At 58.6% G+C, this 13,730-nt stretch overlaps 3 protein-coding genes across 4 annotated transcripts; 1 reads left to right on the top strand and 2 right to left on the bottom strand.

The window, feature by feature from the left end:
* Positions 1–569: 569 nt before the first annotated feature.
* On the bottom strand, positions 570–5,824 carry BTBD19 (BTB domain containing 19). The gene is made up of 8 exons (XM_023727037.1): positions 5,731–5,824; positions 3,428–3,726; positions 3,246–3,299; positions 1,977–2,036; positions 1,301–1,369; positions 1,096–1,227; positions 854–979; positions 570–722 (listed from the first exon to the last, which is right to left on the bottom strand). Exons 1-8 carry the CDS (start codon positions 5,822–5,824, stop codon positions 570–572), a joined length of 987 nt encoding a protein of 328 aa, XP_023582805.1.
* A 1,078-nt stretch (positions 5,825–6,902) lies between these two features.
* DYNLT4 (dynein light chain Tctex-type 4) lies at positions 6,903–8,256 on the top strand. Its single transcript, XM_004371809.2, has one exon. The coding sequence runs from the start codon at positions 7,545–7,547 to the stop codon at positions 8,232–8,234; it is 690 nt and encodes a 229-aa protein (XP_004371866.2). The 5' UTR covers positions 6,903–7,544; the 3' UTR covers positions 8,235–8,256.
* On the bottom strand, positions 8,247–13,451 carry PLK3 (polo like kinase 3). Of its 2 annotated transcripts, XM_004371810.2 has the most exons (15): positions 12,909–13,451; positions 12,635–12,742; positions 12,421–12,537; positions 12,162–12,291; positions 11,981–12,068; positions 11,059–11,154; positions 10,772–10,970; positions 10,529–10,655; positions 10,226–10,317; positions 9,893–9,986; positions 9,671–9,754; positions 9,415–9,577; positions 9,149–9,278; positions 8,864–8,977; positions 8,247–8,756 (listed from the first exon to the last, which is right to left on the bottom strand). In XM_004371810.2, exons 1-15 carry the CDS (start codon positions 13,116–13,118, stop codon positions 8,526–8,528), a joined length of 1,983 nt encoding a protein of 660 aa, XP_004371867.1. In that variant the 5' UTR covers positions 13,119–13,451; the 3' UTR covers positions 8,247–8,525. The 2 variants fall into 2 exon arrangements, with proteins under 2 accessions (XP_004371867.1, XP_023582895.1); XM_023727127.1 differs by having other exon boundaries at positions 9,415–9,754; positions 12,909–13,177.
* Between the last annotated feature and the right edge of the window lie 279 nt (positions 13,452–13,730).

Raw genomic sequence — 13,730 nt, forward strand, 5'->3', positions numbered from 1 at the left:
CGGATAGAACTGAACCAACTGGAAAGGTCTCTTAGAAGGTAGAAGTGACAGAAGACAGGTGTGAGGCAGTACAAAGCAAGGATGAGATCCAAGTTTCTGTCCTGAGCTCTCACTGAGATGATAAATACGATGGGAACAGAACTGGAGAAAGATGGGGAGCTCGATTTCGGACTAAGCCTGAGGTGCCCGCAGGGCATTCAGGGAGAGCTCTTCCAGGAGGCAGGTCTGGAATTAGGGGGCTGAGCTGAAGATACCTGGGTGTCATCACCATAGATGGGGCAGATGACGATGCCTAAGGACAGGCTGTGCAGCGAGGTATTGAGTGACGCAAAAGAAACTTGTTTTCCGCGACTTGCTTTCCCCGAGAAGATAACCTCAACGCATGACCTCCTCTTCACGCCCCGCAACACACCCTGACGCCCACGTACAGGGCGCTGCGCATGACCGAGCGCGTTCCTTTAGGCGCCTCGCTCGCCAGGCATGCTGGGAGCGGAAGCCGGCTCCAAGCGCCGAGCATGTCGGGAGCTGTAGTTTTAGACAGGCCCGGCCAAGTAGGTCCAGGATTCCTCTCAAGTTGTGGCGCTGGATCCCTTGAAGGGCAGGTCCAGAAAGCGGTGATGCTCGCGGGGCACGGTGCCCCTCCGGCGGCGGCACAGGGCGCCCCGGGCCGCGTCCCCTCTCCGAAGAGCGTGACACTTCCAGGCCTCCACGATCTGCTCCACCTGCAGGGGAAGCCAGTCACCGCGGAGCCGGGCAGTGGCCCCTCTCCCCGCAGACCGTGGGCCGTGCCGTGCCCCCCACGCCCTTCCCCAACGCTGCTGAGTGGATCTGAGCCTGGTTCCTCGCTCCGCACCGGGATGAGCGGCTCCCGCCGGTTCTGCTCTTCCAGGGCGCTCAGCTCCGCCGGGGCCAGCAAAGCCAGTCTCAGCTCTCGCACCACCGGGGCCGCTACCTCAGCCACCGGCCGCTCCAACACCGCCTGTGAACGACAACCCTGAGTCCGGGCGGGGTCATCTGCCCCGCCGCCCCCTCGCTGGATTTCTGCCGCCTGCGCCTCCTTCAGGGCCCTCCTGCGTTCCCCCAGCCCCCACTCACAGCGCCCACGCGCGCCCAGCTCCGGGCCGCCCGGATTAGCTCAGCCTCGTCCACGCATAGCTTGTCGCTGCGCAGCAGGGGCAGCAGAGCGGCCGCTGACAGCTCTAGGAAGCCGCGGGTCCGAAGCACCTCCTGCAGGCCGGCATATGGGTCAGGGAGGAGAATGGGGTGTATGATGCTGGAAGTATGAAGAGGGGAGCAGTACCTGGCTGTGGGTCTCTATGAAGGTCATGCAGCGTTCCTGCAGCGGCCCCAGGCCAAAGGTTACGGCCACCTGGGAGCAGAACAAGGGAGGTCAAGTTGGAGACTGGAGAGGCTATTTAGCTTAGCCCTACACACTGGGAACTACCGCGGCAAGCCTGAGCCTAACCCAGATGGGGGACAGGGAGGCTGACAGGGCCATGGCCTCCCAGACTTAGTGAAGGCGTCAGTTTGCTCATGCAGATGCACTTACCCAACAACCTGCCCTTCACTTCTTCAAGAAGCCATGCATTGTCCTTCAAACCCCACCCTGGGGCCTATGCTTGGTTTCCAAACCCCACACTGTTCTTCACCTCCCCCTCACAAGTCCAGCTGAGAACCACTTCCCAGCCCTGACAGAGAAAAGGCCAGCAAAGACTTCCATTCCCTTAAACTGCTCCTGCACCTGATCCTGTTGATGTACCCAGGGTCCCACAGGTCTGGGCACAGTTCATCCCATAAATATCCTTGGAGCACTCCTGACCCCTGTGTGTCAAGGTCGTGTTAGGCCAGACAGGAGGTACAGGCTCCTGGCACCTTAGGAGCCTAGTTCACATGCTGAAAGCCAGACTCCTGAGCTTGGGGAACTCAGCAGGAAGAGACCTGGGTTTCTCCTCCCTGGCCTATCCAACAACACCCACCTGCAGAGCCTCGCAAACCAGTTCCGCGTCCAGCACCTTCACCACAAACTCTAGGCACAGCTGGGAATAGAAGTGGATGTGTGTTGTGTGAGGCGTCCCTGCTCAAGACCCCAGCCGCACCCCAGAAGCAGTGAGCAGGCTTGGAGCAGTGTCACCCAGAATCCCAGCAGCCCCAGGCCCATCCTGACCTCCCAGGCCAGGGGAGGCAGGGAATTGGCAGGGCCTGAGACTTGGCAAAGCCTGGAGGGACTGAGGACTAATGAGATCAAAACCAGCAGGACTCCTTCTAGGAGCACATTCTCCACTAATCAGATCAGATAGGAGCTGTGTAAAAATTCCGCTTTCCCCTTCTCTCAGGACGCTTATTTTCTTCCATCTGCTACCTTCTGACTCAAGGACATTTCTGTCTTAGCCAACAACTTGAGTTTCATTCATGACATCTCCCTCTCACCCTCACATCCAGGAAAGCACTAGGTCATGCCAGTTCTATCTCTTTCCTCCAAGCCATCCACCTCTCCCTTGGGTTTCCACTGCTACCCCCACTCCAGCCACATCATTCCCTGACTTGACTGCTGCATAAACTCCTGACTGGCGTGGTGAGCCCTTCCCATCTCTCCCGGTTCGTTCTCCCCTTCATTTCCAAATCTTCACTCCCTCTCTTGAATCCTTAAATAAATCTCACTGTTCTCTGGGCAAAAAAGTCCAAACTCTTAGGGGTTTAGAAGATCCTGCATGAACTGGTCCCTGCTACCCTCTCCAGTCTCATTTGTCCCTCTCCTCCTCTCATACTCCTATTCCAGTTACACTAAACATCTCACTAGCTCCTTTTGTGCCTCTGTGACTAGAATGCTATCTTCCCACTCCCTCTTAGAGCAAACTCCTACTCATTCTACCAGATTCAACACAAATGTTTCGCCCTCCTCTCTGGTGGCAGGACTGGTGAGACCCTCCATGCAGTTTCAGCACTGTTTACCCTCATCTATCACATGTCTCCTGTCACTGGGTTGTATTTCCATGTGTCTATCCCCTCTCTAGAGAACAGGGACCAAGGCTGACTTATCCTTGTATCTGCAGCACCACACATAAATACCCTATATACCTGCTCAGCATACACAGGGCACACACATGCCCTAGTTACAAAGAGAGAAACTCATACTTCTCTCTGCACTGGCACATGTTCCTCTCCAGGCCAGGGTGTGTGTGAGGCAGAGTGGGAGGTGAACCCATGAGAGGCAAGGGAAACGAGAGGAACCTGGCACAAAAACCCACCTCTCGCAGTTCCTCCAGCCCATACTCCACAGCCGCCGTCAGCACTTCCAGCACCTGCAGAGTGGGTGGTTGGAGAGCAAAAGGGAGTTTCGCCTGCCCCTCAGTGCACACTTGATGGACAAATTCTCCTGCCTCTTGCACCCCCAGCCTTTCCCACCCAGACCCCTGCTGATTGGGCTCACAGACTGGTAGTGCAGCTTGACGCTGTTGGTGTACAGGAACTCCAGCACTGCCAGGAAGGCCTCGGCTGGCACAGTGCTCAGCACCACGGGGCTAGGCACCCCGGAGCCCGGCTCCAAGCCCAGAAGTCGCTGGAAGAAGTTGCATCTACAGGCCAACAGGCACCGATGGGCAAATACCTCCCGCTGTTCTTGACCAACCACAAAGCGAACATCACTGTGGGAGAGAGGGGCAGAGAGCCAGAGGAGAAGAGAGCAGAGTCTAGGATGTGACTTGGGCTTTGTCTTTGCCCACTTTGGGCCTCAGTTTCTTTATCTTTAATAGAAGAGACTGGGTTTAGTCGTCCAGCAGAAGGTCTGGAACACACAGACTTGGGTTTTTATCCCAGCTCCACACTATGGTACTTCAGGCAAGTGACTTCCTATCTTTGAATCTTAGGTTTCTCACCCATAAAATGGGATGGTAATCCCAAACCCTCAGGTCTTGGAGGGGGTGGCTGTGCTTAATCACTGAGGGGTCACCAGAGCTGCTGCAAGCAGGAAAATCAGATTGATCCCACTTGGCCCTCTCTTCCCCAGCCTGAGTCTTGGGGGAAGGGAGGCGCCTTTTGGCTCCTCCTCCACTAGCTGCAAACTCAGCTTTTTCAGCCTTCCTCCAGGAAGAAGGGCATGGGGGCGGGAGGTGGGAGTGCAGAGTGTGCATTGGCTGCCAGCAGACACCACAGTGATGCACCATTATGAGGCCAGACCACATTTTCCATCTTCATGATCACTTCCGGTCCCAGCCTCTGGGTCTCCAAGCAGGGTAGGGGGTAGCAGCAGGAGATGAAGTTTAGGCTTCCTGGAGCCTCCTAGCTCCGGGTCCAAGGACTGGGGTTCCTACTACTCAGGCCAGATTGCCATCCCCGAAGAAGCGGGGCTATGGGAGGCCTCAGCCCTTGGGGAAGAGCCCAGCTCTGAGGCAGTGGGGACAGACAGCTGCCTTTTAGTTCCCCTGACCAGCCTGCCCCCTAGTTTCAACACCACTAGCATCCTGGGCAAGCTGTGAGGCCTCCTCAGCATACACAGGGCACACAACTATCCTTGAATTACTTCCTGTCTGGGACTCTGGCACAGTCCCTTGACTTTTGTTCCTCTTGTGAATCCCCACAGTAGGGTCATCTGCTCTTCTGCCTCCCCAGGCAGGGAAGCCCCAATACCAAGCTGAGTATAGAGAATCAAGTCACATTCCATTTCTCAGGAGTCAGGGAACAGAGGACTCTTTTTTTCTTCTGCTGAGAACATAAGACCCAGAAAAGGAAGGGCTTTGCTGAGGTTTGCACGGCAGCTCTGGGCTCCAGGTCCCACTGCCCTCCACCTCTGGCTCTCAGGATGTCATGAACACTGAGTGACCAGGAGCCGCCCTCAGCACTTGACTTCCCCATAGATTGAGTGCACCAAGAAGCAGGGTCAAGTCCCAATTCCCCACCTCTTCTGCACCCAGGGCTTTGTCACAGTCGTGGGGCCCAGCAGAGACAGCTAGGGAAAACCCGCAGACAGGGCCCACCCCCTCACCTGTATCGAGGGTTGTTGATGAGGCTTCGGAGTGCTGTGGAAAAGGGCTCAGCCTCCCCGTGCACAACCAATCCTGGGGTCTCCATGGGTGGGGTGGGGTGGGGGAAGTAAGTGGAGGGAGTGGCCCAGGAGGCCTGTTGTCTGTTGGTCTGTGAGAGGCAGGAGGTGGGAAGAAGCAGGAGCCTTGGCCAGGCTCTAGAGCTGGTGAGGAGACTGGAAAGGCCTGAGAAGGAGGGTCAGGAGCTTGGAAGCCCAGTTTGCTGAGAAGTTAAAATTCAGGGACAGGGCCTGGAGAGGCCCAGGTTCCTGAAGAAGACATCAGAGGCCGATAGAGGAGGCCACAGGCTTGGGGATGGGACAGATACAGGGAGGGGCCCAGGAAAGGCTGAGGCAGGAACAGCCAGTGGTCGGTGAGAAGAGGCTGGCAGCGGTTGAGGCCTCGGCTGGGAGCCTGGCCAGGCAGCAGCTGGGGTGGGAAGCCTATGGGTTTCCATGGAAACTGGAGCCCAGCCTAAGAGGAGGGCCTGCCCATCTCCCGAAGGCCTAGGCAAAACCTCAGCCCTCAGAGGGGCCCTAAGTGGAGTCAGAGGGTCCTAGCACCCTGGCGCCTGCCTGCCCTGGGTTCAGAGAGTACAAACTCCCTGCCTCTCCTCCCCGATATGCAGAGAGTCAGATCAGGTTACCCAGGCCTGGGAAATCCCCCTCAACTGGGAAACTCCTTGCCCTCATGGGATGGCTTTCAGGGCCCAAACCTGGGTTCTCTGGGAGGGGGCAGTCCCGTCGCTCCCAGAAGGGGGTCAGGTGAGGAGGCATCAGCTCTGACAGAGGCGTCACATCCTCTGGCATCCCTGAAATGCAACCGCCCTGTGTGCATGGGGCAGAGTGGGGGGGAGGGGTGGGGGCGGGAATGGGCACTGGGACACAGAAGAGGTGTGGCCAGCTGGGGACAAGCCCTAGGGCACTCGGGTCAGCAAAGGTCAAGAGGCCTGAGTCAGGTCACCTCCAAGTCACTGCTTCCTCAGCCCAGGCTCCCACCATCTGAGCCACTGGGCCTCCCCTCCCTGGCACACAGCTCTGGACTGAGGAAGTCATCCAAGCCCCACCCTAGCTCTGGCCCAGAGGGGAAATGTTTGTCCTTGTTGATGCTGATGAGGAGATGATAGAGCCCTGACGTGCTCCTTCCTGTGGGCCCAGATCCCAGATTCCCAAGCAGCCACCCCCACAACCTCAAGGTCTTCCCAGATCCCAGCCTCTGCGACTTGTTCACAAGAGTCAAGAGCCAGTTTTCAAGCCATTTCACAAGAGGAAAAACGGGACAGTTGCTCAACGGCCCTGGAGCACGGGAACACCTTTCTGGCCAGAGGCCCCCTCTCCTCTCTGCAACATCTCCCTCACCTCTACCCTGCCCCTCGGTCATCCTCATTTTGGTAGTTCACCCCTGAGCTCCAAGCCCCTGTTGCTACCCTCTTCCCTGATGACTCAGGGCACCACAGGCGCCTCACACTCAGCATGCGCTCATAATGGTAACACTCAGAAAGTTACGCCAGAGCCAGGACTGGAGGGAGGGAAGAAGAGAGGGAGGAGTGCTTGCCCCAGCAACCCATAGCAACCCCACAACAAGGTGAGGGCCCCTTCCCCCGCTGCCTCGCAGTCAGACCAGCTGGGCCAGGGCTGTGGAGCCAGGAAGAGAGCTCAGAGGCCAAAGTCTTGCAGGTGACTCAGGTGCCTGCGGGAGTTTCAGAAGAAGAGGGTGGCCATCCTAGAACTGATTCTGGAGGAGGTTGGGCCAGAGGAAGCCAAAGCAGAGGGCAAAAGGAGCTTCTAAGTCACCTGCCCCAGCCTCAGCCACTTGTGGGGGAGATCCTTTGCCAGCCACCCTAGGAACAGGTAGGGGTAGAAGATAACTGGATTCAATACCCTGGGAACAAAAGGATCTGTGGGGTTGAAGGAGCTGGGTCTGTCCGTCCCTCCTCCTTGTTAGGGATTACAGGCACAGGCCAGATATATCTCCCCCTTCTGCTGGTGAAGCCAGGAGGGAGAAAGAAAATATCAAGAGCTCACCTAGCTAACTTCCATAGTGCCCAAGGGAAAGTGGAGCTCAGAGAAGCAAGGACTTGCTCAAGATCATTGTCTGAGCAGCACACCTTCCCCCTGCATATGTCCCTAACAGCCTTTAACCTTCTAAGCAGGGGGATTCTAAGCACCAAGGAATCCACACGGCCCTGGACTATTTGATCCGGTTGTTCCAAAAACACAGGTAAGAAAGGGGTACCCATTGCCCATTGCCATCAAGTGGATTCCAACTTGTGCAACCCTACAAGACAGTGTACAACTGCCCATGGGGTTTCCAAGGCTGTAATCTTTACGGAAGCAGATTGCCACATCTTTCCCCTACAGAGCAGCTGGTGGGTTTGAACTAAAAACCTTTTGGTTAGCAGCCAAGCATTTAACCACTACAGCACCTGGGATCCTTAAAAAAGAGGTAGGGGCTAAAAATCCTTTACATAACTGAGTCAGAGCCCAGGTGGTGTGCGAAGATGGCCAGTGAAGGCCATCCTGCCTAAGTATGGGTCTTCCAGTTGGCAGGTCCATGGCTGGCAGGCCTCTGCCTCCCAGACTTCAGGAGGAGGAGAAGACTGCCAAAGACTCTGGGCCAAAACTACCATCGGTGAGGCCCCTAGGCCGCCTGCCTAGCATCGATGAGGCTCGACCCACAGGTCCTGGTCTGGGCCTGGCCTCCCGTCGTGGCTCCATGGGCCTGGCCACATCCTTGTCACGCTGCAACTCGCTGGTGGGGCCAGGCGCAGGCCCTGGGGGTCGGCAACCATCCCTGGGCCCCGTGCCCCCTCTAGGCTCCCGGGTCAGCTTCTCAGGGTTGCCCCTGGTTTCTGTGCACCGGGTGGCACCCTCGTACCGCACAGAACCCTCGCCCGGGGAGCGCTGGCAGGCTGCGCAGGCTCAAAGTGCTCTGGAGGCGGCGCTGGCCGTGGCGCTGCACAACATGTGCTACTCAGGCTCGGAGGCCGGGCCGCTAGCGCTGGAGCTCTGTGAGCAGGTGCGCCTGCGCCTGCGCGAGTTCAGCCCTCCACGCTACAAGCTAGTGTGCTGCGTCGTGCTGGGGTCGCGCGCCGGCCAGGACGTGCGCGTGGTGAGCCGAGCACTGTGGGACACGGCGTGCGACGGGCTGGCCTCGGCCACCTTTACCAACGCCTCGCTCTTCGCCGTGGCGACGGTCCACGGGCTCTATTGCGAGTGAGGAGGTCTCCAGTTTCTGCAAAACGGTTTATTTTCCCAGGAGGAGGCCAATAAATAAATGTCTGTTAATAAATAAAAGTGGTCCATAAATAACGCCCCCTAGCTGGGGGCTAAGGCTCAGGCTTATCTTGGAGAAGGGATAGGTGGCAGCGAGAACAGGCAGCCACCAACCCCAGTAAAGCTGGTCCCTGATTCCCTGGGGTATTCAGCCCAGAGCCCCCATTGAGGCACCAAAGGGAGGGCGAGGGCCACAAAGGCAAGGGTCCAGGCCTCAGAGACACAGGCCTCGGGCCTAAGGGCTTGGGTCAAGGCCTGCTCTGCAGGTTGGACCGTAGGCAGGGCTGCGGTCCCGGAGCAGACGCAGGGCATAGCAGAGCCGCTGCCGTAGGTCTGGGGAGCAGCCGAGCTGCCGAAGGTGGGAAGCAAGGTAAGTACAAGCACGGCGATTGCGGGCCACGAAAGTCACAAGGAGAGGCTCCCAGCCGCTGAGGATCAGCTTGGTGTGGTCCCCATAGAAGTTCACCTGTGCACAGGAGGGCAGCATGATCAGGGCCTCAGGTCCAGGACCAGTCTCTTTCCCAGCACCCTGGGCCTCCCAGACCTTCCCCCAACCCCAGGACCAGCTCTTACCTGGACAGTGCCATCACTAAACAGCATGAGTAGGGCCTGATCAGTCTTGACCCACTGCAGCAGCAACGGGGGGGCAGGCACCTCCACCTCTTCCACACTGGGCAGATCTCCACCCTGGGGGCAGGAGCAGGTCACCAGTCTGACATGAATCAGGTTCCCTCCCCACTGATGCCTCCCTTAGAGGTTCAGCCTCTAGCTTTGAGTGTATCTCCCTACCACCTAAAGGGGAATGGGAAGGGATTAGAATGTGTAAACCCTCCATGTGCCTCACCGCAACTCACACACCTTCATGAGGTGCTGTTCCATATAGGTGGCAAAATACCGCAGGACGCCCAGCTGAGGCTGCAGGGCCCGGGGTACAGCGCCCACAGAGAAGGAGAAGTGCTTTGTGCTGGTAGGGTTGTACTGCACAGTCCTAGGGGTGGGGGACAGAGGTCAGAGGAAGCCCTGCCCCAACGCACCTTCCCTGAGAGACCGCAAGCCCCTGAGCCCAGAAGCATACACCATGGCACAGCCCTTCTGGGTACAAGGCACACCATGACAGCACTTACTTTCTATTGGCCGACAGGGCCATGTGTGTGCCATCATTGAAGAGCACAGCCACACGGCGGCTGGACAGTTGATACCCAAAGCCAAACTTGTTGGAGTAGTCAACCCACTTGCTGACCCACACCAGAGGCTCTGGCTGTGCCAGGGGGGCTGGGTTCTGTTCCGCTGTCATGGGAGGGGAGGCAGTGAGGACCTGTCCCTGGCCTGCCAGCCAAAGAATTCCCACCATCATTCCCACATACTGGACCCCAGCCTTACCTGGAGGCATGAAAGCCACGCAGTTTCTCAGAGCACAGAGGGCTGACTCCACCACTGTGGCCACAGTCAGACCTTCTTCAAACCCTGAAGGAAACAGAGCACTGGGAATTAAGCATTAGTCCCTCAGGACCCAGGGCATGTCCCTCTGCCCACTTCCTTCATCTGGGCCTGGGTCTCAGCCCCAGCAATCTTTAGCACCTCTCACCCTCCCTGGCTCCTCACCATCTCCACTGCTCGCCAGTGTTCCCCGGGGTGAGCTGTCTTCAGGTGCTGTCTCTACCAGGGTGACAGGGGCTGGACCAGAAGCTGCTGGAGCCTGGAGTGTTGGGTAGGGGAAGGGAGTACGATAAGCCTTGAAATACAGATCCTTGGGAGCCCATGGCCCAGCCCTGTCCTGGCTCCCAGGACACCCCAGGTCAGCCTCGCCTGGCTAATGAGACACAGCCAATTAGGCCACCACGAGACTGGATGCTTCACCAGCCTTTTTTATCCTGGGCTTCCCGCAGCTACAAGGGCAAGGTGAGTCAAGGGACATTGCCCACGTGAGCACCTCACCTTGGGCCTGGCATCCTGATGGCCAATGGATGTCCGCATGAGGCCGCTCACCAAACAGGAGACCTCATCCCGTTCCTCAGTATGGTTCTTACCTTGGGGGGCAGGGGGTTGGGGAGATATAGCCCTCAGTGTCTTGCTCTGCCCGGCACGCCTGCTTCCCACAGGGATGACACAGAGATAGGCATACCCAAGTGCTCATATATAACACATACTCTCCCCAGGATGTTCACAGGCACCCACACAACATATATAACAGCCCCACCCCCACTCTATACCCACAACCCACTAACACCCCAGACTCACTCTTGTTCTTCTTCCTGCCAAAGAGGCTCTTGGTAACTTTGGCAAAGAGACTCCTGGCCGGATTGGGGGGTGTCAGGTCTGGGACTGTCATGCAGCTAGTGACAGGAAGCTGGTCTGGGGTGTAGCCCTGGGGAGGGAAGCCATGTGAGCAGAGAGGAGAGGCTCCAGGGGTCCTGTCACTTGCCCCTATTCAATCCCCTGAGGATAGGTAGACTTGACTTTGGTGTCTGGTGAGCCACAGACCTTGGTAAAGAAGTCATGGCGCAAAATCTGGTCGATCGAGGGGCGGTCTCGGGGCGAGGCCCGTAGGATGGCAGCCAGGAGCTGCCGGGCAGGCAGTGAGAGGCTAGCGGGCAGCTTGTAGTGAACCTGCTTGATGCAGCGGTATGTCTCCTTCAGGTCAGCTGTCTCAAAGGGGGGGCTCCCACACAGCAGTGTATACCTGTGGGGCAGGGGAAAGAGGTCAGGAGTAAAGTGGAGGGTATGTGTCACCCCTGCACTCACCTGTCTGCCTCTGTCCTAGGACTCACATGACACAGCCCAGCGACCACACATCTGCCTCGGGGCCGTGGCCCTGTCTCAGTAGCACTTCTGGAGCTACATAGTTGGGGGTGCCACAGATGGTCCTGAAAGGGGGCAAGGAGGAGGGGAAACAGGGGAAGGCTCAGCACCAGCTCTGCAGTCCCCCCATCCCTGCCCCCACTGTGAGTCCAGACAAAGCAGCTGCCTGTCACCAAAGGCCAGAGAGCTCCTGCTTGTCCTGGGACAATGGATGCCGGGTAAGGCAGCTGAGTCCCTGCCCACCCTTCCCGGCCCAGCTGCTCAGCTGCTCTGCAGAACAGGGGGAGCCCCTGACCTACAACGCAGCCCCCTCTCCAGGGTCAACAGACGGCCCATCACTGATTCCTCCTCCCCCTGCTGCCGTCTGTCAGGCACCCGTACAGGCTGTCACCTCCCACGGTCTATGTGACACACACACCAACACCAGCTGTCACATTCCCCCATAAACAGTCATCTGCCACACGTTATCTGTGTCACACACAGTCGTCGTGACCACATCAGGGTCTTCTTACACACCCATAGGGTGTCACATTCTGCCATTCCCATACACTGTCTCTCTCTCATACACACACACTGCCTGTGGCACCTTCCCATTGTCCACTCACAGGGTCAGCCAGACACCTCTGAGAATTCTTACACCTCCATCTGTCTCAGGAACTCAGAGTCACCCACCCCATCTGTGTCACACACCTGTAGGGCCCTCACCCCCACTGCCAGTCCCAGTAACCCAGGCTGTCACCTCCACCTTCATATGTAAACAGCCCATCACCCCCTTCCCATCTATCATACGCACACAACAGGCAGTCACCTTGCCTCCTACACGCACACACTCACTGTCACACACCCCATCTGTATCACATACAGACTGTGGCCACCTGTCTCAACACTCACTTCTTCCTCTGATCTGGGGGTTCCAACCGGGCTGCCAGGCCAAAATCTCCTACCTTCAACTCCATGTTCTCAGTGATGAAAAAATTTCCTGGACGGTGGAAGAGAGGTGTGTCAGACTCCTTCCTCCTTCCTCCTTCCCAACCCTCCCTACCCTCCTATCCTGCTGGCCCAGAAGTCTTACCCAGCTTGAGATCCCGGTGCAAGATGCCCCGCTGGTGCAGGTACTTGAGGCCAGAAAGGATCTGCCGCAGGTAGTAACGCACCTCTGGCTCCAACAGGGTGTGTCGGGCCTTCCAGATGTGGGCCAGGGACTGAGGAGAGCCACTGTCTCAGCCCCTGGCCCACCCTGCCAGACTCCCTGAGGAAGAGGCAGGGCCCCCAGCTTTGGGTCTTAAGACCCCTTTTCCTGACCCAGCTCCACCCGCATCACTGCCCCTCACCTTTCGGCTGCAGAGCTCCAGGAAAATGTATATGTTGTCATCATCCTCAAAGTGGTGCGAGAAACGCACGATATGGCGGTGCTGTAGATCTCGGTGCAGCTCAATCTCGTTTAGGATCTGCAATAGGGGCGGGGGGATTGTCATTCTTCAAGGGCCCCCGCGGTACTGTCTCCACCCTCCCACCACCATCCCGCGTTTGCCGGCCTAGACCCACCTTCTCGCGCTGATGCGACTTGGCGACGCGGCTCTGCGGGATGACTTTGACCGCGTAGGCGCTGCCAGTCTCTGTGTCAGTGGCCTCGTAGCAGCGAGCGAAGCCCCCCTACGAGGAGAGGGCATCAGACAGGGCGCTCACAGGGAGTCCGGGTCTGGCCCGCACACTTCCTGGAGTCGAGAACAAGCGCCCCCGCCCGGCCCGGCGCCGGAAAAAAGGCCGGCGGGGTCCCTCTCCCTGCCAGCATCACCTCCCGGGGCAGTCCCCGGCCCACCTTGCCCAACAAGCGGCCTTTGAAGTAGGTGCGGCCGCTTCGCGGGTCCGTGATGAGGCGCCCAGGGTCCGGCGCCGGTGCCCCGGCCAGCACCTCCAGCTCAGGTCCGGGAACCGCACTCCGAGGCGGCCCGGGCCCGGCGGGGGACGAGGGCGGGGCAGCCGCACGCGGGAAGGGACGCTGGGACAGGAAGCCGGCGGCGGGCTCCATGCGGCGGCGCGTCGCAGCGCGGGCCCAGCTTGGTCTCGGTCCCGCCAGGCCAGGGCCGCGCGTGGGCGCTGCCTGGATTCGCTACGCTGCACTCGCGCCCGAGGGAGCCCGGCGTTTTTATCAATGAACGCCTGCCCCCTCCCCGGTGTTACTTCACCCAGAACCCCGCCCCCTTCCTGGCGGCGAGTCGAAAAGCCACGCCTCCTCCCGGCCTTACGTCAACAAGAAGCTCCTCCTCTCACTCAACACACCTCGACGCCCAGCCTCCTGCTCGCGCCTTAAAGGCACAGCCATACTGCCAGTCACCTACTATGCCTGTGTAGGGACCAACTGTTTCCCCTTCCCCCCACCCACCCCGCCCCTGGGAACTGTGAGCCCCGCTAATAGGGGCTACTTTCTTCCCCCATCCTTCCGGGCGTATGCTGAAGTCGGAGTGGGAGGCCGGTACCTAGGGTTGTCTCCCCAGCAACTAGATGGACCAGCGTTCCAGGCGGAAGGGAAGAAGCAGAGCGGCGCTCGCTTTCGCTGGGGCGCGTCACCAATACTCCCCTTTCAGGCGCGAGATCCTGAGCGCGTCCCCCGCCCTCGATCGGAGCCCCAGGCCTAGTTCAG

The sequence above is a fragment of the Trichechus manatus genome, unplaced genomic scaffold, assembly GCF_000243295.1.
Source record: "Trichechus manatus latirostris isolate Lorelei unplaced genomic scaffold, TriManLat1.0 scaffold00015, whole genome shotgun sequence".
NCBI classification, from domain to species: domain Eukaryota; kingdom Metazoa; phylum Chordata; class Mammalia; order Sirenia; family Trichechidae; genus Trichechus; species Trichechus manatus.